The 24,278-nt window shown below is 52.9% G+C and overlaps 1 protein-coding gene and 1 long non-coding RNA gene across 2 annotated transcripts in view; both read right to left on the bottom strand.

The window, feature by feature from the left end:
* The window catches only part of SNX19 (sorting nexin 19), a 39,916-nt gene that overhangs the window by 5,843 nt on the left and 9,795 nt on the right, over positions 1-24,278 (bottom strand). The window contains 2 exon segments of the mRNA XM_014556751.2: positions 156-340; positions 22,107-22,236. Coding sequence (XP_014412237.2) covers positions 156-340; positions 22,107-22,236 — 315 coding nt within the window.
* Positions 5,507-16,093, bottom strand: LOC116661148. Its single transcript, XR_004316918.1, has 2 exons — positions 10,645-16,093; positions 5,507-10,349 (listed from the first exon to the last, which is right to left on the bottom strand). It is a non-coding gene; the product is annotated as an uncharacterized LOC116661148 (long non-coding RNA).

Raw genomic sequence — 24,278 nt, 5'->3', positions numbered from 1 at the left:
CTCCTTCTCAGACTCAGAAATGCTGTGTCCACAAGGTTTTGAGTCTAGCCACATTCAGGGCCCACTTACACATGGGGAAGGGTGTGGGGTAACAACAGCCAAGCAGGATAAGGGAGGAACGCTTATCAGCATGACCAGTCTCGCTGTCCAGTTACCTGGCAGGACTCCCATCAGGCTCTGCAAAGCCTGCTTCTCAGCAGCCACCTTCTGCTCCTGGGTCCTCACAGGCCGAGGACACTTAGGCAAAACCCCACCAGGCCAGACGGACTCCTGAAGAAGCCGGAGGTACTGCACCCAGCGCCGCGGACTCGTCAGGTTAGCGACCTGCACCTCCAGCCACCTGTGGTGGGAGAGAGAGAAGGGGCAGATGGCCCTGAAGGGAAGGGCACAGCAAGGCGTGAGTCGGGCACAAACGGAACAGGGCAACCGGCTCTCGCAGGTGACACCAAGCCAGTTCAACCACCTGGGGGCACAGAATCTGAAGGTGAGGAGTAACAGTAATATTTTTATTCACTGCATGTCTGCTACGAGCTACAGATTGTACCAGGAGTTTTAGAACAGAACACCCCAGGGCCTCAGGCTCTGGGGGAGGCCGCTCCTTTCCAGCTGCCCTCCGGGGCGGAGCACTGTCCCTTCTCAGGAACGCGCACACATGGCCTGCAGAGCGACGAGCCCCTCCGCCGGCCACCCCGTCCACATCAAGTCCCGTGACCCGTCCTTGGGACTCCCTACCCCTGCCCTTGACCCCCAACAGGCCAGGCGGTCTCTGTTCCAGTAGCAGAAGCCTGCTCTTCCGGCAAAACCTGTTTAACCCCACGTCCCCCACGCAGTCCTTCCTGGCCGTTCCAGCCAGAAGGGCGCTCTCTCCTTACCCCGCCTTCGGCACTCAGCTCTACAGCACAGGTGCGGGGTTAGGATCTCTCTTTGGAATAGAAATTATTTTCTCACGTATTCATAGCTTGACTTTCCAACTAACTGTAAGGAAACGAGAGCCCCCACGACCAAAGCTCCCCGGGGGAGGTCTGCGGACCGCCTGGCAGCTGTTCTCACTACAACGAACGTTTCCCTCTTTGTCTTTCTTTCAAAAATGAGCCAATGACCGAGGGGGCAGGTAACGCCAAGCCTGCAGTTCCTGCAGGGCGTATCGACCTTATTCCTTATTTGTCTCTGCATCTTCCAGAGCAGTATGGTCACCACCTGAGGTTCAGGACGGCAGAGGCCTCCTTGGCACGGCCGCGACTGCAACGAGTGGACCATCCACCACTCCACTCAGGCATGGAGGGCTCTGGTCCCCACCGCACGGCAGCTCGTGCCATCGCTTCTACACCCGAGTTACTTGTCACCCATCCAGGAGCAGAGGGGGCTGCCAAGGCAAACTTTATTTAACCTCCACTCTGCCAGACAGTCTGCATTCCACTCAAGCTAGGCATTCCAGCGTTGGGGGCTGCAATCCCCCAAGCCCAGGGCTCACAGATGATTCTAAGAATAGGAAGTCCGAAAGGTAACGGCAGGGCAAGAATGGCAGACATCGATGGAGATCAAGAGCGGCACAAAGCTGCTCCGGCCCCAAATAGCCGCCACGATAGTATTGTTATTATTAGGGCCGCATCTCCTTTTCACAGGGCTTTTCATTCAGCAGGCCTAAGACGCTGACAAAAGGGATCCAGGAGCAAGAATGCCTGCTCCTGTTTATAGAAGGGGGTCACGGAGCGGGTGCACTGACCCGAGCAGGCTCTCGGCAGGGGATCAGGTGGTCCAGCTCCTCTTCCCCTCGAGCCGCACACAGTGTGACTTTGCTAAGGTGAATGACGAAGTGACCTGAGGGGGAGGAGGAAGGACTTGAGAGCCAAAAAACCTAAGTCCTCCAAGGAGCCAGGAGGATCCTCAGCAAGAGGCTTCAGCCAGCATTAGTTTCTTGTGCACAGACGCGTCCAATAAGCCACCTGCCCTTACGTCTGTCCCGAGTCAGTAGCGCCTGCGCCTCCACTCTGCGGAGCGAGCTCAGCCCCCACTCGGGCCTTCCCAACTGAGCACAACGCACAGCAGCGCGTCCGGGCACCTGGTCACCCTGGGCGCGTGCTACACCGTGCGGGCCCCATGGCACTGAAGCAGCGGCCATTCGCGGATGGAGACAGGCCCTCGGGCTGCACTGGGCAAGGATGTCCTCTTTGTTCCCTCCCACGGTGACTGAGCTCCTCATGCACACGTGCTGGATGCCAGACAAATATGAGCCCCTGGCAAAATACACATTTATGCACATCTACATGACTGTAACTTATCAAGCTCTAAACGGGAACGTTGGGAAGAGGAACCCAAGTACGAAAACGTAAGAATAAGTGCCCGAAGAGGACAAGCCGGCAAGTCAAAGCAGGCTACGGGGGCTGAGCAGAGCTGCTGACAAAGAGCCCCGAGATCTCCAGGCACAGCACCAGCTGCGGTGGAACGGGCACCGCTCCGCACCGTAAGCCCTGCAGCGCAGAGCTCGCCGACAGGAGGCCCTGGAAGAGCCAGTCCAGGAATGTAACCACAGGACCTGTGCAAACCGGAGGAATGAACCAAACTTCACATGTGAAAGGGGAGTCTGGCCCCGAGAGCGGGCGCCGCAGTCCCCGCGCCCCTGCTCTGCCTCACAGCCCGCGGCCCAGGTCGGTGCACCAGACTCTGACCGTCACTCTCCCGGCTTCTCCCCGCCCCGCCTCCCCTCAGAGCGCACAGGCTTCCTCCCGCCTCCTGGGCACCGGGCTGGGCCCGCTTTCACATCCGAGCCCCAGGCAGCTCGCGGAGGAGACGAGGGGCCGCACTTTTCTGTTCACAGGATTCTGAGGTGTGGGCTTGCCCCACGGACGACGAGCGTCCCAAGCTGGGAGGGGACAGTGGTGAGGCCCACCCCAAGGGACCCACCGCACTGCCGCCACTGCCGCCACTGCCCTGCCCCTCACAGGACACAGCGCAGCCTGTGAGCCACAGGCGGCCCCAACGGTGCCGTCCTGAGCCGCAAACGGCCAGGTCCAGGGGTCTGGACCGTCTGCCTCGCCCCGCGCCTCCCACTTAAACCACTGGTAACAACGTGGAGGGCAGGGGTTGCTTCATTCATGACCTTTCTCTCCTTCACCCCCATTTCCCTTCCTTTTATTCCACAGTGAACCTCCAGACACACCACCACGCTGTACCTAACTGTGTGAACCCCTCAGTCCCGAACCCGGGCTGGAGCAGAGGAAGCAAGGAGCCTGGGCCCTGGGGTGTTAAAGAGAGACTGGCCCCTCCTTGGCTCCCTTTTCTCTCTGCTCCACATGGTGTCTTCCTGCTCTTAACCCAGGAGTGAGAAGGTTAAAAAGAAATCTGTGTCTTGAAGCAAAAAGAATGGGCTTTATGTGTCTGCAGTGCAGTGTCTCACAGCAGCCTGTCCAGCATCAGCTTCTGGAGTCTGTTGCTCCCACGATGACGCTGGCAGAGAGCTGAAGTTTCAAGGTGGACACACACGCATCCCTTGGACTATTTACTATTTACAATTTATTTATAAGAAATCATTTACTAAATACAAATGTTATTGTTTATGCAATACAAGATGCATGAGGTAAATATGCTGAAATAAATACGGCAGAGAATAGACCCAAATAGCACTGGTTTTATTTTCACTACTGTTCCGGCTCTGCTACCTGACTTAGATCTGTCTTCTTCTGCATTCCTATCTTTTTCCCAAAGAAAAGAAGAAAGCAAGCCAGACCAGGCCTGTTCTGTCAGGCCACCTCGGATGATTCTGAGCATCTAGAAGCCCCAAGTACGGGGGGCCCAGAAGAGGCAATAAAGCGAGAAAAAACCAACAACAGACCAACACTGAGACATGCAAGAGCCTCTCTGATGCCAGACGGGGAGGGGGGAGCATGCAGAGACCAGGGCACCTGCTGCACTGGGGGTGCACGTCCAGTCCACGTCCACAGGGGCTGGTCTGAAACAGCTACAGATCAGGGAATGAAGCAGTGGCTAAAAAGGAGACAGTTTAATACTAGGGCTTAAGATGGCACTTCAAGGTCAGCAGAAGGTCGCTTCCCATCAAAACAGCAGAAGCACATCTCCAGAGTAAGGAGAGAAAGCGTTAGGGACCACGTCTAATCTGACCGGCCAAACTCCCTTCACTTCTTTTCCCAGGTTGCCGCTATGGCTGAGCCAAGGAGGGCCCTGAGCGATTACGGCTTAATGGGGAGGGGAGGGGAGAAGAACTGTGAAACAGCACAGAAGACGTCCATGAGAGTGATGGCAGTATTCTAACAAAAGCACCCGCGCAGCCCAAGTGAGAGACCAGGACACTCGTCCCTGCCCCCCTGCATTCAACACCGAGGCGACTGCCCCACGCACACGGCCGGCCAGATGGGTCAGACATGGCTCAAAGGGAAAGAGAGAGAAAGGGGAGATGTGGTTAAAGCTTCTCTCACCGTAAACACATCTACAGATCAGAAGTGTAGATACATTCTGTCACCCTCAGCGCAGGGTTCACCGTCATTTAAGCCACCGGATCATGGCATAGAGTACTTCTCAAACTGTGGGCTGAACAGCAAGAGGGAACAGGTCATCTGCTCTGTGGTCTGTGACAACATTCAGAAACACGTAAATGGAAGTAGGTAAGAAGAGAAATCACACAAGTGCAGCCTTCTGTTCCACGTCTGCGTGACCATGTGGATACAGAAGCTGGGTCTTTGTGTGTGTGTCCACGGGAGGTCATGATGAAAAAGGTGTTTCTTACTGTGAGCTGAAGTAGGAGTTTGGAAAACACTGACATAGTATAAGGAATTAAGAGTTCCAAGAGAAGGAGGAAAAACTCGAGCCACATTTTTAGCCTCTTGGAAACAGGCCCCCCTCCACCCACCCCCAAGCACCCTGTAAAATGAAGTCTGCCAGTGGCTCACACCCAGGTATGTGTTCCATACCCACAGCCGCAGCGCACTCCTTCCAGCAGCTGCTCGGTAAACCAGCAGCCCCCACCTCCAGGGTGGGGAGAAGGGGAGCTTGCGGGCGATGGTGTGGATCCAGAGCGCTTCCCACTCATCGACAAGTTGTTCTCGCCAACTTCACACCTGACGGAAGCCACAGCTCCCTTCCCTGCGATTCCTTTCCCAGGCCTCTGCTTTCCCACTGCGGCCCCTTCTCATGTTTATACATGGTTCCCCGTCAGCTCTCGGCTCTAGGCTTCCCGGTCCTACAACCAGCCAGACGCAGGCTGCTCGGCCGTGTCTCAGCATCGCTGCCCTCTGCCTGTGTATCTCGGTTCCCATCCTCTCCTGCCCTGCGCCGGGAGGAGAATGAGGAGGGGATGAACTGCAAGGGCGAGAAGCTCCTGTTTCTGTCTCCCACTGACTGCTGTGAAATCTAAAGCGGTTCACAGGGTCGCACACAACTTCTCTGAGTTTTGCTTTCATGTTTTAAATCCTGGATCCACATCTTTAAACCATGTGCTTCAAGGGAAGATGAAATACTGCCCAAACACCACGATTTAAGAATCTGAGCGCCACAGTTTTATATCTAGCCACGAAAAATTTTTATTGCAGATATAAAATTAATATGTTTTAAGAACTGAAGTATTTTTTATCAAGGAAGTTAAAGAAATCCTCTGTTGAGCCTTAGTGGTTATCCATTCCTATCTCACCAACTCTCACCAACTCATGAATGAAAACACTGAGAAAAAAGGGATTATTTGTAGCAAAGGCTTACAGACACATACAGCTTTAGAGCTGGAAGGGAGAGTTCACCCCTGTCCAGCCTCCTCCCCAGGCAGAACTCCCCTGTGTAATATCGTGGCAGAGCCAGGGGCTCTGGCCTGGGAATCCAGAGTTGGGCTTTTATCCTAACTCTGCCACCAACTAGGAATGCGCCTTTGGGGAAGTTACTTGATTCCTGAAAAGGATAATTTCAGTGCGTTAGGGATGCTTCTCAAAGATGGGCCACCAAAGCCTGCCTCTTCGTAACTCCTGGTCATTGCTCCTACTTCTGCCCTCAGAAGTTTAACAGGAGATATTAAAGCTACTAGGTCAAAGTTCTTTCAAAAGACAACACTTTGCACTTTTAAATTCAGCTCTTATTTCTCTGCTAAGTCCCCTCCACAAGCTATACACCCTTGATTCTACCGACCTCAGAGCTGAGTACGCAGAAGACTCTCAATATCAGACGAGTGAAGGAGAGAAAGGAACCATTCCCCACCCTGGTTCCATCCTCGGGCTGTGTGCTGCTTTGTCAGAGTCTCTTAAAATGGAGGACCCAGAACCCAAACGCAACCTCCAGATGTGCCCTGAGCAGCAAAGAATGCAGAGGACCAGTGCCTTCCTTGATCCAGACACCATACTTCTATTAATACAGTCAGAAGGCGGAGTTGGCTTTTTGGGCACACACATCAAAGCACGGACTCACACTGAGTCTGCAGCCAGCTGGAGCCTTAGGCCCACGTATGCACCTTAACAGAAAACCACGTGCCCCTCTGCTAGGCCTCAGCTTGCCCTTTTGTGCTTGTGTAATTTTAAAAATCTGAATTCTGAGTTACAGTATTTACTTCTATTTAATTCCATCTTGTTTGTTTTAGATTATCATTCTAAACTTTCTAAATCTTTCTGAATCTTGACTTGTGTCATCTGAAGTATTAATTATACCGCTAAGATTAGAGTTACTTGCAAATTTACTGATGGTCAGGATAAGTACAATGCAGCGCTCTGTCACTGGAAACCACTCTTCGGGCTCTCAACCTGTTAGACACTTGGACTGAAGACACCCAACTAACAATGGGACATTTAGAAGTGCCACAGTCCAGGCCACGTACCTCCATGTGGACATTATAAAAACGTGGCACAAGCCTGAAGAAATTCACAGACAGCAGACACACCAGCGCACCCCTCTCACTGAATGGCCCGAGCGTCCCGCTGAGGGAAAGAAGCCACGCTCACCAGGCAGGCGGGTGCCCGCGGAACGTTCTCTGGCTTCTAGGGCTCGCTGTTTCCCTTCCCGAGTGTTCACAAAACATATCTGATCACTGGCTTCAGAAATTTCAAAAGATAAATGTCAGGGTCAGGGACCTGTATCCTTTGTTTAAAGGCCAGACATCCGTCCATCTCCACCCCAGCCCGTCTCCAGATGAAAACTTTCTTAATGATCTGGGTCTTCAAAGATGAATACAAATGCTTTCAACTCACCCACGTCAGGAACACGAGTTTTAAAGCAGACTGAATGCTCTCTTATTACTTTCATTCCTATTTCAGTCTTAAATTTTCGTTTACTCATGTTTGCTCAATTCTTCTTGTTAGACCATTTTCCTTTATGGAAAAACCAGAAATTAAATAGCCTAGCAAACAGTAGACCAAGTCATTGTTGAATAAATCAATGAGTTCTCAATATAACTAGTTAACACTACGGGGTCTGTACCAAACAGCTGACCTATATTTTCCTTTGTTCTTGCTTTTAATATGTGTTTTTTTTTAAAAAAAGTCTTTCCGCGAACAACTGTCCACAACATCAGCTCCTTCTGAGCTCAGGCTCACCAGACACCATTCTCGCCCGCCATGAGGCCTGCTCTGTGCACTGCTCACGCGTGCCCCCCTGCTTCTCACGGACGTCCACCTGTAGTCTGATCGCAGGCAAACCACCCTCGTGTCGCTGGATGCTGGTTCTCTTCCTTCCTCACTGGAATCTTGTTTTAACTGGTTTGTTCCACTTACTCCACACATACTGGCTGAGCTCCTTGTAACGGCCAAATGACTAGGAGTGTAAGGGTTTGGGGGCGGGGGTCTCGCTTCGTTTTGACATCTTCCTGGGCGCTTACTGTAACAGTGCCGTTCAGGTAATAAGCTGTCAAATATTTACTGAATGAATTCAACCTTATTTCAGAACTCTCAGGGATAACTTCCAGCGTTAGAACTCTTAGTAAGAAAATGTAAAAACCTTTCCTCTGAACCAGCTTCACAGTTAACTATTCATCCCACGTTTTCCTTTTTCTTCCAGAGACAGAGCTTGCGGACAGAAGAAAAGATGCAAGTACAATCTGCCCCTTCCCCATCAGGTTTTCTTTCAAAAATCTCAAAATTATTAGAAGTACAGTCCACGCTCCCTCCCATCATCATTTATTTTTGCACAGAAGTAGGCCCTAACCTACCAATTTAATAAGTAACCAGACTCACCACCACAACTCAGATACCCTGCTCAGAAAGACAGCAGCCCTTCTGCCGGCCCACAAGGCAGACAGCCAGTCCCTGGGGTCTCCTTTTCCCTGCCCCAGTCCACCAGCCCCCGCAACCACATCGGTATTCAACACTTATGACTCTGGGTGACCGTGCCCCGACACCCCCTCTGGTAGCACATTGGCCCTTTCTGTCTGCGGCGGTGATCCTGGCTGAGGTCCCCATCATTTCACTGTCAGTATAACCCTTTCCTAACTTGTTTCCTGGCTCTAACGCTGCCTCAGTCAGTCCTCCACGGCACTACTGAAGCGATTTTTCTGAGTTACAAAGCTGATCGTGTCATCGCCCATTTAAATTTTCTAAATGGCTTCCCATTTGAACGTGCTTGTGTGTTTGTGTGTGTCAGAGAAAGACTCCTTTGGGTCCTCTTAAAAAATCCCCCAGACGGGGGCGGAACCCTCTGTTCCCTGAAGGGTGCAAGGGCTCTGTGTGAGTCGCGCCCACCGCGCCTTCGGCGCGCTCTCGGCCGCTCTGGCCACACGGCGCGCTCCCATCACACCGCAAGGTCCCCCCGCTGCCTTCAGTGCTCCGTTCTCCAGTCAGCGCGCGGTGTGCCTTCACCCTTTCCGCCCCCCCCCCTCAGACTCACCTCCTCTATAAACCTTCCCCGGGTCTCTTACAGCTGATTACTCAGTCCCTTCTCCGAATCGTACACAGGTCTTTCTAAAGAACTTCACACGGTAACTCCCTATCTGTGAGGCTGCATCTCCAACTGAGCGGGGAACTTAGGGAAGGAACGTGGGGTCTTTTTTGTATTTTAATCACTTAACATGAGTGCCTGGCACACAGCAGGTGATCAGCGTGTATTAGTCACTAAGTGAGTCAGCGCTGTAAAGGGACGACCCTGCTCGCACGGTGTGGCCCACAGCGCAGACACAGCTGTGCGGAAGGCAAACGTCCCGACCCACGAAGCAGCACGAGGACAGTGAGCTGACTGTGGGCTTTCGGAGGAGGACGGTAACAGGTTAAAACAAAGCAGACGATCTAGAAACCCTTTGTATCTGGCATTTTATACGTATTTATGGAAACGTTTGGCAGATTAATTTTCCTAACAATCTTCTGTTTAGGCTCATATTAAAATTAAACTGTGGCCCAACACACCAGCCGTAGGGTGATGTTACAAGTACACTGGGTAAGGAGTCAGCTGAGCTGGAATTAAGAATTCCTTGTGAATAATCCACGCACTCACACCTGGTCACGCCCTCCCCTGGCAGGGGAGACAGGCGGGAGGCAGGGAGGGCCAGCTGTGCTCTGGACCCTGCACACCCCGCGGGCCCTGGAGAGGGGACCACTGCCACACTGTGTTTTTGTCAGTTTTCCTGGGAGATAGGCCCAGAGGATACAAGAGACTGAAGTCAGACAGAAGCAAAAGGGCTGTGAGGACCGTGAGGCACACTTGTATTCTGGGGGTGCCCCAGTGGACGGAGCAGCAGCGAACTGACTCCAGCCCCTTACTTGAAACTAGTGAGAAGAAAAGAAGGGAGCAGAATGTTCACGCAAGAAGTGGCCCAAAGCAGCGGTCAGACTACCTTTTCAACAAATGCAGAAGAAGAGGGAGACACCTGGCGGTTCTGTGTTCACTGAAAAATGAGACTGACTGCGAGGACCTTTAGAAACCTGTTCTAGATCTGAGCGCTGTGACACTCAGGATTCCAGTTTCAAAGATTATCACACAAATCTAGCACCCACCACGGCCTTCAGAGCAGCCTTTCTCAGCCCCACACCGCGCTGCTACCCGCGCACCACGGTCCAGCTCCGAGAAAGCAGAGCTGCCGGAGCGCAAAGCCGGGCAAAGTCAGGCGCACATTCTGCCTGTCATCTGTTCGGTCCAAGTACAAGCAGCAGCAGGAAGTCTTCTCACAACCTGTGGCTCCCTGTGTCTCTGCAACCGTCGTGTCTCTGCTCCAAGCCTGAGACAGTCCTGTCAGGAAGAGGCCACCACAGCTGCACATCAGAGGGGCCGGCCCCCTTCTGGAGAAGAGAAACTCGGCAGCCAGCGGAGCCACAAGGGTCACAGCGCGTGCTGTGACAGGGAAGCAGCCCCGCAGCCTGGCTGCTCAGAAGTCGAATGGACTCTCTGCAACTGGCCTCCTTCTTAACAAACGGACGACTTCTTGCCTTGACTGCTTCCCAAAGTCACTGAGGTCAAATGAGAGAAAGAGAACATTTTGAATGTGCTTGTGTGTTTGTGTGTGTCAGAGAAAGACTCCTTTGGGCCTCTTAAAAAACCCCACCAGGTCCAGGAACTAAACGATGACAGGTCCCGGAGTGAACCACGCACTTGGTGCCTCAGTTTCCCCTCAGGCTCAGGGAGGGAGACGTCAGAACAATGAACCATTCTGTGCTGAGCATTTACAGAGACGGGGGAGGGGACCGTGGGGGGAGGGGTAACTGGAAGACAGTATCTCAGAACTCTTCCTAAAGCTAGACCTACCTATTGTAAACGATGATGCCATCCCTGCAGGGGCTCAGGGTTCACGCCGCCACCGTTCTCTTCTTTCCTTGGCTCCCATGGCCAGAACAGCAAGCCTGGCTTGTTCTCAGGCACCAGGTAGCTACCCTGACCCTTTCCTGTCTCAGCACCCAGGGTAGGGAGGCGGTGGGAAAGGGGAGGCTGAGTAAAATGCCCACCCGTCCCGATGAATACTGTGTCTGGTGGCAGGTGAAGGTCAGGGAAGGGGAGGAGAACCCTTAAGGCTGGAGCCCTCGGCAGGGGGGCAGGACCCGACGCAGGGCAGCAGCAGGAGCTGAGCTGCGACTTTACAGCCAGACCCTGCTGTTCCGGTGACTCACCTCACAGGGAGCTGTCCAGGCTCCCTCTGCTCGGGGCAAAAACCATCACTACAGGGGCGGGGGGCAGAGGGGAGCGGAGGAGGGGGAGGTGACACGGGGTATGTGCTCCACTTGACAGGCCGGGCCCCAGCGTCCGCAAATCCTAGCGATCACAGGTTCAGAGGGCGCTCAGCCACGTGAGGAAGAGAGGCTCAGGGATGTATTTAAGTAAGCAGACATGGCAGAGGAAGCCTCGAAGAGAACGAAGCACAGGCCTCAGACAGAGACGTCGAAGCTAAGACAGCAGGACAGACACTGGGAGGAGCAGGGGAAGGAAAGCGAGCATCATGAAGAGAACCACCTCCGGGAGAAGGACCACCCCAGGGCGCGAACTGTCCACAGGCTGGATTTTAAAACCTTTCCTAACAGAAGGCACGGAGCGTGCAGGACGCAGCTGTGACGGCGCCAGAGTCTCTGCAGAGGAGAGGTTTTGGAGGTGCCCCTGCGGCTGGAAATGAGGAGGGCGAGGCAGAGGGACCACCCTGAAGCCGCAGGTACACAGCACACCCACCGCATCTGCACAGCTTCCACGCTTGCTGGGGGTGGCTGAACTGCCCCCGGGAAAGCCTTCTGTGCCATAACCGTGTCAGTGCTGGGTTACAGTGTGCTTCCCCCAGTCCTGCTCCCTCCCTGCCCCAGTACCCGGACACTCGACGAAGTCTCTGTCTCAAGACAGAGGCAAAGAGGCACTGACGTGTGGCTGTGTCTCCAAACCCAAGTTGACAGGAAAAAGCCAAGTGACCCCACCCCTGGCTGAAAGCAGGCTGACAAGACCCCCAGTACCAGCGAAATCCAGCGCTGACAACCTGCCTCGGGGAGGTGTGTGCCTAGGCCTCTGGCCTCCAAAAAGGCCTTGAGTTCAGGGCAGCGAGCTTACAGAGGGTGCTGCCGACAGTTTTCAATTTCAGATGCCCGGCTGATTTTATCAGCCACAGACTCTGTTCACTCTGTGTTCCTGAGTCAAAACTGCTCTCAACAAATCAGCTCCAGCACCGAACCCTCAAGAGGTGGGATGCGCTCCAACGGGCGTCTTCTGGGGACACGCTGCTCAGAGAAGCAAGTGCTCGCTGAAGACTAGTCAGAGCAGAGGGGGAAGGGTGAAGGGGCAGACACTGGGCTGGTCTCAAAGTCAGTGGCCTGAAGCAGAGGTCAGGTAAGTAGCCCTGAGCCATGAAGCAGGATGGCGAATGGTTTCCATGACTGTCACCACCAGGGCAAGGGCCTATAGCCGCAAAATAAACACGGCTGCCGCAAAAGAGGAGGTGAATGGGTACTGCTTACCCTGCAGCGCCACCTGGTGCCCAGAGGGAGAATCCCTGCCCTGACGCTCCCCCAAGTGGCCGCAGCTGGTGGGCTTTCCACGATGCAGTGAACAAAACAAAAAGACCCCCGCCCCGCCGCCCCACTGTGTGCCTGCGCGCACACACTCAGAAGGGGGCCCCCTGAGAGTATTCAAAACATGCTTAAAGGGCACTTTTATTTACAAGTAGAAGTAATGTCCTTCCCCCTGTTTAAAAACGTTTCAGCGCCTGGAATGCTCTTTGCTCTAAACCAGTCTAAGTGATTCCTATCTCGCAAGGGTCGGCTTTAAACACCGACTTTCCTCTATAAATCCCACCTCACATTTACCCCCAAGAATCCGCATGAGCTCTTCCTGTGTTTGCCGTCTATCCTGCGTCACCTGGCCTCGCGCTGTTCAGCATTTCTAACTGATCCTTAGGGGTTCTCGCTTCCCTCGGGCTGAGAGGACCTGAGAGGAGAAACGGGGCTCACCAGGTCTGAAGGGCTAGCTCCCCACAAGTCCTTAAGTGCACACTGGCATCAAAGCTCACACAGGCTTTACAAAAATTATTTGTAAAGAGGTCACCAAGCAAACTAAATAAAGTTAGCTTCCTAGAAAGAAAGGAAGAAGGTCGGGAGTACCTGGGCGAAGGGGCAGCTCCCTGGTTCTGAAGAAACTGCATTTCTGCTCTCGATGTGACTCGGGAGATTGAAGTGGGTACGTAAGGAAGACAGGATGGCGCGTGGAGGGCTAACGTGAAGGCAGGGACCCTGCCTTGAAGGATGCAGAAAAGACCATCGGTCGGTCCCACAGGGTCTGTGCTGTTACAGATCACAGCGCAAGCTCACTAGAAAGCCCTCTCAAAAACCCACTGAAATGCCCCGTATTATCCACCCTGCATCAGCTGTGTCACTGCCCAGCGAGTAAGTCCTCAAGGGGATGGCCCACGGAACCTGCTGAAGGCCGAGCGCTCACGCTACCGAGCGCTAGCAGGTGGCAGGGACGCATCGAGGGCTCCACCCGCCTTCATGCGCCAGTCCCACCTGGAGACTCACTCAGGTAAAGGGAGGTTAAGTGGCTTGTTCTAAGTCACACAGGAAGCCTCCAAACAGGACTGGGACTTAGACCCGCCTGGCCCAAAGCCCGTATCTTACTCCCCACGTGGCAGGAAAGAGGCTGAGATGCCTGCAGAGGGCGAGCTCAGGTGGGCCTCACAGCGGGAGGCCCCTGGTGGCAGAGGGCACGGTGTTGTCCTGGAAAGGAGAAAGCCCCCGGGGTGGGAGATGGCCCACGGCCTGGGAACAGGAGCTGCCCACGCAGGGCTGGCTGAGGGGTGTGTAAGGGAGATGCTGTGACATTTGGGTTTCCTGCCCCTGGCAGCGCTGAGGAGCCCCTGAGAGTCTCACTAGTGCTGAGGAGAGGGGCTGATTCAGCTGGAAGGGTGTGTGATGCCCATTAATTTGATGAAAATTTGTGAAGTGCCTTTCATGTACACAGGCAAGTGCCTACAACAGGACGGAGTCACAGTCCCTGCCCTCAAGACGCTCACAGTCCGGAACTGTCCTCCGAAACTGGCTTAGGCTCCTGTTTGCAGTCACAGATGGGTAAGAGGTACCAATAACCTGACTCGGAAAAAAAAGATTTTTAAACGTAAATATTCCACGACATTCTGTTTTTTTCTTAACTGCTACCAATTCTGTATCTTTGTTTGAGTGTATGAGAATCCCCCCCCTCCCAGAGCCAGTGAGCTACCACCGACCTGCTACAACCTTGAAGTTGTGTTCAAGTAGAAACTGTCAGTACACGACACGACAGGAGAGGCACGATGTCTTTATCCTAAGATGGGTGCAGAGTGAGAGACACCCGAGAAATACAAGAGGGAGGCCACTCATACAAATGGAGGCTGCTGGGGCCCATCCTGGCCCAGTCCATTAGCCCCCTTTGTCAGGGTCTAATGCAGGAGGCACAGGACACGTAACGTTCCTCTTCCCCAAGGAAGCACAGCGCAGCCTGAGCAAAGCCACTGCTACAAACCACAGATTTCAGCCCCTCTGAAACCAGCCTGGGTCTAGACTTTGAAGACCAGGAGATAATCCATCAGGACAATTTGAAAACTTAGTCTGAGATAACTTTGTATCTTGGGGCTTTTGCAAAAGTATGTATTTTTCTACAGAAGCTACGCATAGGAAGAGATCAGGTATAAGACACCACAAGGCCCTAGAGCTGAACTCAAAGAAAGAGACATTATGGAGCAAAGGAAAAAGCCATAACCTGTGTTTCCTGAGAATCTCTGAATCTTAACCCTGATCATCTTTTCCTGTTTGAGAACAGGATGCAGAACAGACACACCAAAGGCGCACATACCACTTCTGGCCCGAGCATCCCTTAGGAATGAAAGACAGATGAAGATGAATTTATATGCTACCATCACACCCATGTGTCCCTGAGGCCAGTCAGATGGAAAGTAAGAGACACTAGACGGACACAAGGCACAGGGACTCCCAGGGAGGCCGAGTCCAGGGGCGCTGCTCTGCGAGGACGCCTGCACGCTGGGGAGGCAGTCGGGGGACGGACGGTGCACGGCTGAGGCCAGGACCACTTCGGTGGAACCCTGGGTGTGGCGCTTACTAGTGCTAGGATTCTGGGAAGGTTATTTAATCGGTACCTCTTTCCTCACTTACAAAACGTACGTCTCTCTCACAGAACTGCGCTGCACGTTAGCACACAAAGCCCACAGCTGCCCCGGTACAGCTAGTACTTAGTAAGCATCAGTTCCTTTTCTGTTGCAACTGCCTGTGCCCTGTCGGTGGCGGGCCTGGAGCTCCCCACAGCACAGAGCCAGTGTCACAGCGACCCTTTATCCATCTGCTACGTGGACTGTCCACCAAGCAAGAGGCCCCTGGCTGGGCTCCACGCAGGACCCGGGAGCGACCTAAGCGGGTAGGAGACACAGAAGAGCTCAGGCCCGTCCGCCCGTCTCCGCCCCTGAGGGCGAGGAGCGCCTCCCCGGGCAGCGCAGCACCATCCACGGCCCTCCCCTGACCGCTCCTGGGCGATGGTCTGCAGAGCCCCCTGTTCTGAGAAACCGATTCCACGGCCCGGCACCAGGCCCAGAGCTCGCCATTTCATCTCCTCCTGGATGCTCTGCTTGCTGACTTCCCTAACCTGGCACGTTCTTTTCTCCTTCTTCCTCTCTGTCTACTTCCTGACTTCACATACTTTTCCACTTTCTTTTGCCTACAGATCATAGAATTTTCTTTTTTCCCAACTCTCCTGCCTCTCTATTCCATTTCCATGTGCCCTCAACACACACACACACACCCCTCCACTCACTCTTTAAGAAACCCTGACGCAGATGCCAGGAATGTGTCTGCTGCCCTTTTGACACAGAGTCTGCTGCCATCTCTGGGGCCACGGCGGGGGCAGAGCCACGGGCCGTGGCATTCGTGTACTCCACTGCTAGCCTGGCTCGTATTTTTGTCATGGCTTTGCTCTGGGCATCCAGGCAAGGAGCTGGGCCAGCTTCTCCTCATTCCTTCACTCTGCATCAGGACCCCATAATAGTCTCAGCCCTCACCTTGGCCGGATCTTCCTGCCCCACACCTCCCGCTACCAGTGGCGCACGGTACATCTGCGCTCCTGCCCTCCAGCCCCGCCTGCGTCTGAGTCCTCGTCCAGCTTCCTAAACCTGCCTCTGATGCATGCGGGCACACGGGCGGTGTCTCCTGTTTTCAGACACGAGCGGTCTGCGTAACTGATCCACTCCTTGGCTTAGACTGCCACCCCCACCCTTCTCCCCTCCCTTTGACTCTAATTCCAATGAGGAATGCTCCTGCTTACATAATCGGACGTTCCCAGCACGGAAGCTGACATACGAGGTCAGGCGCGCATGCGTGCAGGACTTCCCTTTGACTTAACAATGCCTTTTTTGGGCATCTGGCTCCTCTTCAGCGCCCTTCCCCGACTCTCTCCACACTATCAACAGTCAAGGGAGATTTACGTAGCCTGGCTCAGATCAGAGCTCTTCCAACCTTGGCTTAGAAGGAGGGCCATTAGGTTGAATTTACTCTTTTTTTCCCCTTGCAGGCCAGGGACTGGGGGTGGGCTGGGGGGCAGGGAGATCAAGCACAGGCGAGAGAGGGCCGAAGTAAGAGCATCTGCTCCGGGCTGGGGAGTCCCAGGCAGCCCCGGCAGTTGTATACAGGTCTTTTAAGGGCGCAAGGAGAATGCACAAAGCTGAAAGCAGAAGTGATTAACTTATCTCCTTGCAGATGATAATGCTGGAGCTTGGAAAATGATGACATTTTAAAAAGGAGATGCATCTACATCCAGATGGCTGTACCATCCCTGACGGCCAAACTGCAGTGTGGTCAAGATGACCAGCGAGGCGGCAGGGACTGCCCGGGGCCCGGTATCCTCCTCTTTGAAGTGCAGATCTTAAAGAGAGCCCAAGTATGCTGCAAAAGGACACAGTTCAGACACTTGTGGTTTCAGAGAGAGAACAAACATGCTGCCTCCTGGGCCGCAGTCACGGGGGACAGCCTCAGGGAGGTCAGCCCTGGGCAGGGCTGGGGCCACACCGGGCCTCCCTGGGGGCAGTGATGAGCGGTGGACGGGGGAGGTGCTGCAGTTTGGCGAGATATCACATTCCAGCTTCTTTGCTTAGCAAAGCACATAAAGCCAAAGAATGTAACACTGCATGAACCTCTTTTTAAAAATAAAAAACGCACGCTGTTTGTTCAGGGAACAAGTAACACGGGCTGACTTCAGGGTGCTGCAGGGTGCTGTGTGACGTGCGGGTGTGTGTGTGTGGAAGTGCAGTTCCCGTCTCACAAACTGACAGACAGTCCCCACCTGGGGAACGTATACGGCTGAGTCAATGATTTCTGGGCTGGCTCTTACGCCTTCAAATTACACGGCAAGAGTCTGATCCTGAGAGACAGTCACTACAGCTGAGCAGCAGACAAATGGGTTCAAGCTGTGCCTGTGGTATACTTACCAAACAGCCACAATCTACGGAGGTCTCAGTTTCCGCATCTTTGAAATGGGGATCATAATACCTCTCACAGGGCTCCGGAGGGGATGAAATGACCCGCTTACAACGTTCAGCACAGTGTATGCACCAGGTAAACTCCCAGCCAGAGCTTGCTGGGTGGTAAATCCTGAAGCTGACAAGACCAGTGTCTACACTCTGGACCCTGAAGTAAGCCCTGTCTGCTCCACGTGTCCCACGCGCGGGCGCTTGCTGCTGCGAGCCCGTGGGCCGCCGGCGCCAGGCCCTCTGAGCCTCTGGGGGGCGCTGGGGTCCTCTCCCAGGACACCCATGGCTTCTTGACCGTTCCCTCACGGAAGCTTCAAAACCAGTGTGAACCCAGCGTAAGACATTTGAGAGGAGGCCCATGAAAACCATTAGAAGGATGGGAACGATGCTTTATAGAGAGAGAGACTGACAGAAAGGCCGTGACAGGGAGGGACAGGACTCCTCACTTAATTCTCGTTTGTCTGCAGCAGCTTGGGGTGAGAAACACAAGCGCTGTGTTTCTATTTCTGTTGCAGCTCATGCAAAACCAAAAGGACTTCATGAAGAAAGTCTGATTAGACATCAGAACTTTCTGACAGGAAGGGGTATGAGACAACTCAGTGAACACCAAGTCTTCACCTGGAAATGTCCATGATGAACACAGGTCACAGACCACAGATGCAAGGAGTTTTCTAAAAGTAACTAGCCACAAAGTTCTGTTCGTGCACAATACTCATACTGGCTTCCCTCAAACTTACTAAAAACAGTAAGAATTTTCCCCCTTTAACAAAAAGATGCCACCCAATTTTTTAAAAAAGTGGAAAGAGAAGAAAGTCGAGGGAAGCTCGGCTGCAAGCCCTCCCCCGGGCTATGTCTGTGACTCGATCTGCACGTGGGTTTTGCGCCTTTCCGCTCCCCAGACAGCCGTCCGCCCGGCTGGCCCAAGGTGTGGCTCCAGCGGCCCTCCCGGGCATGGGGATGGACAGGCGAGGAACGCGGCCCAACCCGAGTCCTCCTCCTCCGAGGGCACCGCAGGGTCCCAGCAGCTCCCTCTGCCCACGGAGCCAGGAGCACAGTGGACCTGGAAAACACTGCTGAACCGTGCACGGGACCTGTGCTTGCTGCGCTGCAGAGACCAGGAGGCCTGCTTCCTGCCGTCGGACACGGGGATGCTCTCTGCCTGTCACGTTAACACGTGAGTCCACTGGCACAAAGTCACCGCGAAAGACCTCACAACGCCATGTGGTTTAGAAGCCCTGCCCTGTGTGACTCGGAGAGATACGCAAAACAGGGGCAGTGGAAGCTCCAGGAGGACACATGGGTGGGGCACCCTGAAGACATGAACAGAGCAGTGAATCGGGGCCACTAACTGGAGAAAGTGGAAACAGAATATACTTTTTATCCTTCCTTCCTTTTCTGAAGCACAAATATGAAGACCTCACGTTGACTGGACGTGCTCTATGCAGATACCTGGGGATAGACATCACTGTTACTCCTACTTTGCAGACGAGGAAACCAAAGCTCAGGGAGCTTGAACACAGCAGAGCAGCAGTCCACTGCAGTGAATAGAAACCTGGGCTTTGGAGCACCTGGGTGTGACATCTGGCTCCATCCACCAGCACTTGCTCTGTGATCACGGACAAGGCCCTCCGCTCTCACCACCACAAAGCCGTAACACACGTGAAAGGAGGGACATCTGTCTGTTTTGTTCACTACTGACCAGCCCTTAGTGTTTTTTCAACTGAATAAAGGAATAAGACCAGAACAATCCCCCAACTGGAGAGGAGTATTTTAAGGTACAGGGGGATCAAAGCCATGGCCCAGCCTCGCCAGTTCCTACCAGTCAGGCCAGGAAATAGCTTACTCTCCAGAGCATCACCTACTTCCTTCTTCACATCCCAACCCCTGCACTTCCCTGCCTTCTCCCTGTCGCGAGAGAACTTATCATCACTGCTCTGAGGCAACGCAACCTGGCTTGGAATTCTTGCAGCCTACAATCCCCTTGGGTTTAAGCTTCCTGTTTTAAAGCTCCAAGAACCCTAGCTATGGAAAATACCACTTCTTCAGTGATTTTCCATAATTCCCAAAATATACTTCTCTCTCCTTTCTCGCCCAAGTTCTTTAATATTCTGAGTTATTCAAACTTCAGGTAACCTTCCTACCTATTTAATATATGAATTTCAATCTTTTTTTGAATTTCTCCAGACTCATCTATACTTTCGTTACTACTGAGCAACATCTTGTATTCTGAAACCAATCTATGATGTAAATAACTCCGGTGGGGTTGGGGGGGTGTGATGAACTATGATACGTGAGCTCGTTTAGGACTGTCCCATTTTCGGAAAGCACTTGGAAGATTAGCAAAGGGAAGCCCGCTGGAGGGAGCAGCGAAATGAAGGCTCAGTCAGCAACGTTCACAAGGGACTGAGCAAAACATGAAGATTCGACTTGTGAGTGCAGAGGTGCTGAGAAGGGAAATGTTCATTCTTTTATTCAATACTAAATGAGTGTCTTCTTTGTCTCAGGCCGTGTGTACGTTATGGGGACAAAGGCTGGTTCTGGCCCTTAAAGAACCGCTGGTCCAGGCAAGGTTTCTCAACCTTTATGCTGCTGATACTGGGGTAGGGCGGCGGAGGGGGGCGGTGCCGTCCTGTGTCCTGCAGGACTCTCAGTGGCGCCCCTGGCCTCCAACCACCAGATTAAGTAACTCCCTGCCTCCCTTCCCAGACGCAACAACCAAAAATATCTCCAGATAGTGCCAGACACCCTGGGGGAAAACTGCCCCCCAGCTGAGGAGAACTAGGTTTGGGGAAAGTGGGCCATTTCTCTAATACACGGTGATCAGTACTGTTATCAAAATGGGGAGTAGAGAAGAGGGCCTCTTAGTTCTGGGGGAAAATGGGAGGGGATGCCTTAGGAAATTTCACAGAATGGCACTGATTATTCATTTTTTGAAAAATATTTAGCAGTAGGCTAAGTAGACAAAAAGAGGGAAAGTTTGGGGCAGAGGGAGCGAAGAGAAGGATGAGTGGAGAAGACACGGAGGCACAGGCAACAGCATGAACAAGACCTGAAGGAAGAGTCATCAGAGCTCAGGCCCCGGGGGACGGCTTGCATGAGGGAGAACCAGAAATGAGGTTGGGACCAGATCACTCCACGTAAGAAAGGAGCCGGGATTGTAATATAATAAATAAGTATATATTTAAAACACAGTGGAGCCCTTTTCAAACAAAACCTTACCCAGATCCCCAGTCTACTCAGCTGATGAAAATGGAATTGCTTTATGCATCACGGTCCACTCAGGACCCCTGGCCTCCAAGCTGGCTTCTGAAGCCCTCTGTGGAACCTTGAACTCTGGGAAGCATGCTGGAAAAATCTCTTTTGCAGGCAGAAGGCACCCCTGAAGGGTATTAAGTGAAGGATATACGTTCACATTTGCTTTTCAGAAAAAGCGGTCTTGAGACAGGGCTGAGTATGGAGAATGGACGGGGGAACCTAAAGGCAGAGACCAGTCAGCATCTGATATGTGGCATCCGCGGAGACCAGCCTTCAGACTGTGATTACACAGGACGCGCTGGCTTCAGAGTTGTGCACACCCGGCTTCAAACTCCAGCTCTGTCATTAACTATGACCTCGGGCAAGTCAGCTGACCTTGCCAAGCTCTATTTTCTTATTCTGCGCGATGGGGCCACCTACCTCACTTGGTTGCTCTAAAAAAGTATGTCCACGGAGGTCAGGTGCCGGCACAGGATAAGCACTCAGCAAGTGCAAACATGCACCCTCTTCTTCCACTTGGTCCTTAAAGACAACGCCTTAAGTCTCCCTGATCCTGGGTAGCTTCAGGTGTGGGAGGGGAGATTTAATTGCTTGTTAATGGATTTCCTACTCGCTGCAGGATACGCAACTTTTTTTAAAATTAACTTTTATTTTTGGAGTGACCTATTAGCATGAGCCACATGCTAGGAGAAGGGTTCAGGACTTGGCCTCTTCTCAGTGTGAGATCTGCCAGGATGTCTCCTGCGAGGGAGGTCAGAGCAAGAGTGGCCAAAGCTCAAGCACCGTGTGTGTCCGCCTGGTCCGGAGACAGCGCCTCTGGCCCTCTCCAGTCTAGCAAAGCTGCATCAGTTTCAGGGTGAGGAAGTCAGCAGCTAAAAACTCTGTGCGGCTCCTTCAGGAGATTCAAGTGATGCTGGGATTGCAAGGCCTGAATTGTGAGGTCCAAGTTTTAAACCCAGGTACCTTCTACTCCTTGCCATCCGTGCCAGCAGCACCTCCTCCGCTGTGAATACGTACCCCCTTCCTGAGAAAATCATCTTAGTTTTGAGAGTACTCACGCGCCCTGTCCTGGTCTTTCTCACTGTTCACTGTCACAGGGGCTGTGTCCTGTCAGCTAAGAGACACGCCCACTGGAACAGTGTGAACAGTTTAGGGCTTGGGGTAGAGCTGGGTGGAGAACTGAGCCCAGTGTAGGGAGAGTTCAGATGAAGTAGTCTGAGATCACAGGCAGTGCCTGTGACTTAGGGCTTATGCCAGAAGGCCTGCGGAAGCAGGCCCATTCAAACCTTAGACAAGCTGACGGATGAGAGCCTTGTGACACTCTGTGGGCAGCCTTCATGCTCGTGCCCCTGGAACAGAGCCCTGCTCTTCTCTCACGGCCACAGGCTTCCTGCACGCCACACTGTCCCCTTCTAGTGGAGACAAGCACACATCCAACCCTGTCCAAGCTGAGACTCTGATGTGAAGGGGAACTCAGTGGTCTTACCTCTGAATTAGCGTCCCAAAGATGAGATGAAGAACTTTCCGCATGTTTTCCGTACACAGCCATCTCCACTGCTCCATCAGCAGCAAAAGCAGCAGATCCAGGGCTGTGTCAGCCAACTCCGTCTCTGCTCCTGGGGATGAAAAGGCACCAAGAGTAAGTCAGAGACCTGTGATCGAGGAGCTGCATTTCGGCGCACTGGGTTGTCGCCGTCTTCACATCGTTCTCACGTGTCTGTAATCCACCTGGAGTCAAGTCAGAGATGTCTGCCTCATTTCTACGAAGTTTAGTGAGAGGCTCCATACTCCTTTACAATTCTTTTATGTTCCACAATCACTTAGCAAAAATTTTTAATCTCTTAAAAAAATTTTGCATCTAATTACTTTGCCTACTTAGCTTCTGTTTCTTTTGTATTTCCCCCAGGAAGCTGAATACATTTTGTTCCAAGTAAGTGCTCACAACTGGTGACTAACTGGAACTGGCAGGGCCTAGTCTCCTCTATCCTTCTGTTCCACTCGCCTCGACAAAGCACCATGGAAATGTTGTGGGCAGCAGACATGGGATTCATTCTGTAAAAAAGTTGCTTTGAAAGCATCTCCATTACATGGAGCTGATGGGGTAAGATCCAGGAGACTTCCGTTTGATTTTGAGATCAGGCGTGGTTCTAGGAAGAACACTGCACCTTTGGTAAGATGCCACAATGATTCCTTTCTTTCCTGTCCCCAGGGCTGGAAGGGCCCCTGATGAGCTCGCAGCCAGGCCAGGCTGACTCCTGGAGCAGGTGGACTTCACAGACGGAAGCACCCCTCCTTCACCCTGTGCCCGGGCCCCACAATGGGGTCCCCTCTGATTTGCTTCCCAGGAGACTGCCCCAGAAATACATAATGTTCCTGAGCGAATTTCCAGTATCTGGTGCTACAGCTGTGACTAATATTATAATTAATCATCGATAGTTCTGTTAGTCTGGGAACAATGGCATTCTCCGGGCCACTTAAGGGTTTGTTAGAAGATGCACGATTTCAAATGTGGGCAAATCAGGTAGAATCGAATCCTACTTTCTTCTTAACCCCACCCAACATAGCTTTCTGCTTTCTGCACTGTGTATCGAGGGTGCTGGCGCCAGTGCTTTCTAGTCATCTGCTCAGAACGGGGGCTCCAGTTCCTCAGGAACAGCACCATCCCGAGCCCGACTCACCCTCCTCAACTCTGTTATCTTCTCAGGTCTGAGTTTACCTACAGCTGCCACCATGTGGTGACAACGAGTCACAGCAGGAAAAAATAAGCAAAAGCAAACAAGGCACCAAGTCCTCCTGAAGACAGTGGAAAGTCACTTGTTACGTGAGCATTCTGAGTCTCAGGGCGGGAAGAAGGGCTCGGGCATGAATTACCCCTGTAGAGATACGATGTTCAAAATGTAAAGGCTTGATTTTGGCTAGAAGTACATCGTTTCACCATCTCATTCAGAGTCTCTACAGTCCTCCGGCGCTCCTGCCGTCCTAACACTTCGTTTACTCAACCAGCGAGCTGTGTGTGAAGGGCTGGGGTGGCACACCCCGTTCTCACAGTTAAGCTGAGGTCCACACAGCAGAGGCCAGGTGACTGATGTGGGCACCTGAGGCACAACGGTGAAACCGGCCTTCTTTCGCCTGAACCCAAGATTTTGTGATCCTTTATTTTCGGTGGGAGCCTTTGTCTTGGAGGTTTTAAAAAGCTTTCTTTTTATGAGTTCTAGCCCCGCAAACGTACTAATATCCAGGGCTCCCAGCTTTGCTCTGTAGAAAGCACCTGCACCTCTGGGAAGTGAACGTGCCCTGTGTCACACGCTTATGACTCTTCCCCCTCCCTGCTCTGCCCTGGGTAACTGGTGGTGTCACCCGCCACAGCAGTAATGAAACCGGAGGAACAGGGAAAAAGAAAAATTCCATTTTGTACATGCTGTACTTCAGCTGCCCCGCAGTGTATCTAAGCGGAGATGTCCAGTGGGCAACTGGAAACACACGGCCAACATTCAGGCATCACCCGCACACGTGTAGAGCTGAAGCTAACGGCACAGATGAGGTCGCCCTGGAGGAGTGTGCAGAGTAGGAACAGAGAGCCAAAAATAAAGCTCTAGAAGGAGCAGGAGCCAACAAAGGGGACTGAGGAAGGATCACAAGAGAGGCGAAAAGAAAACCA

This window comes from Camelus ferus, chromosome 33 (genome assembly GCF_009834535.1).
Source record: "Camelus ferus isolate YT-003-E chromosome 33, BCGSAC_Cfer_1.0, whole genome shotgun sequence".
Classification (NCBI taxonomy): Eukaryota; Metazoa; Chordata; class Mammalia; order Artiodactyla; family Camelidae; genus Camelus; species Camelus ferus.
The sequence above is the reverse complement of the archived record's forward strand: the minus strand, read 5'-3'. Positions and strand labels throughout refer to the sequence as shown.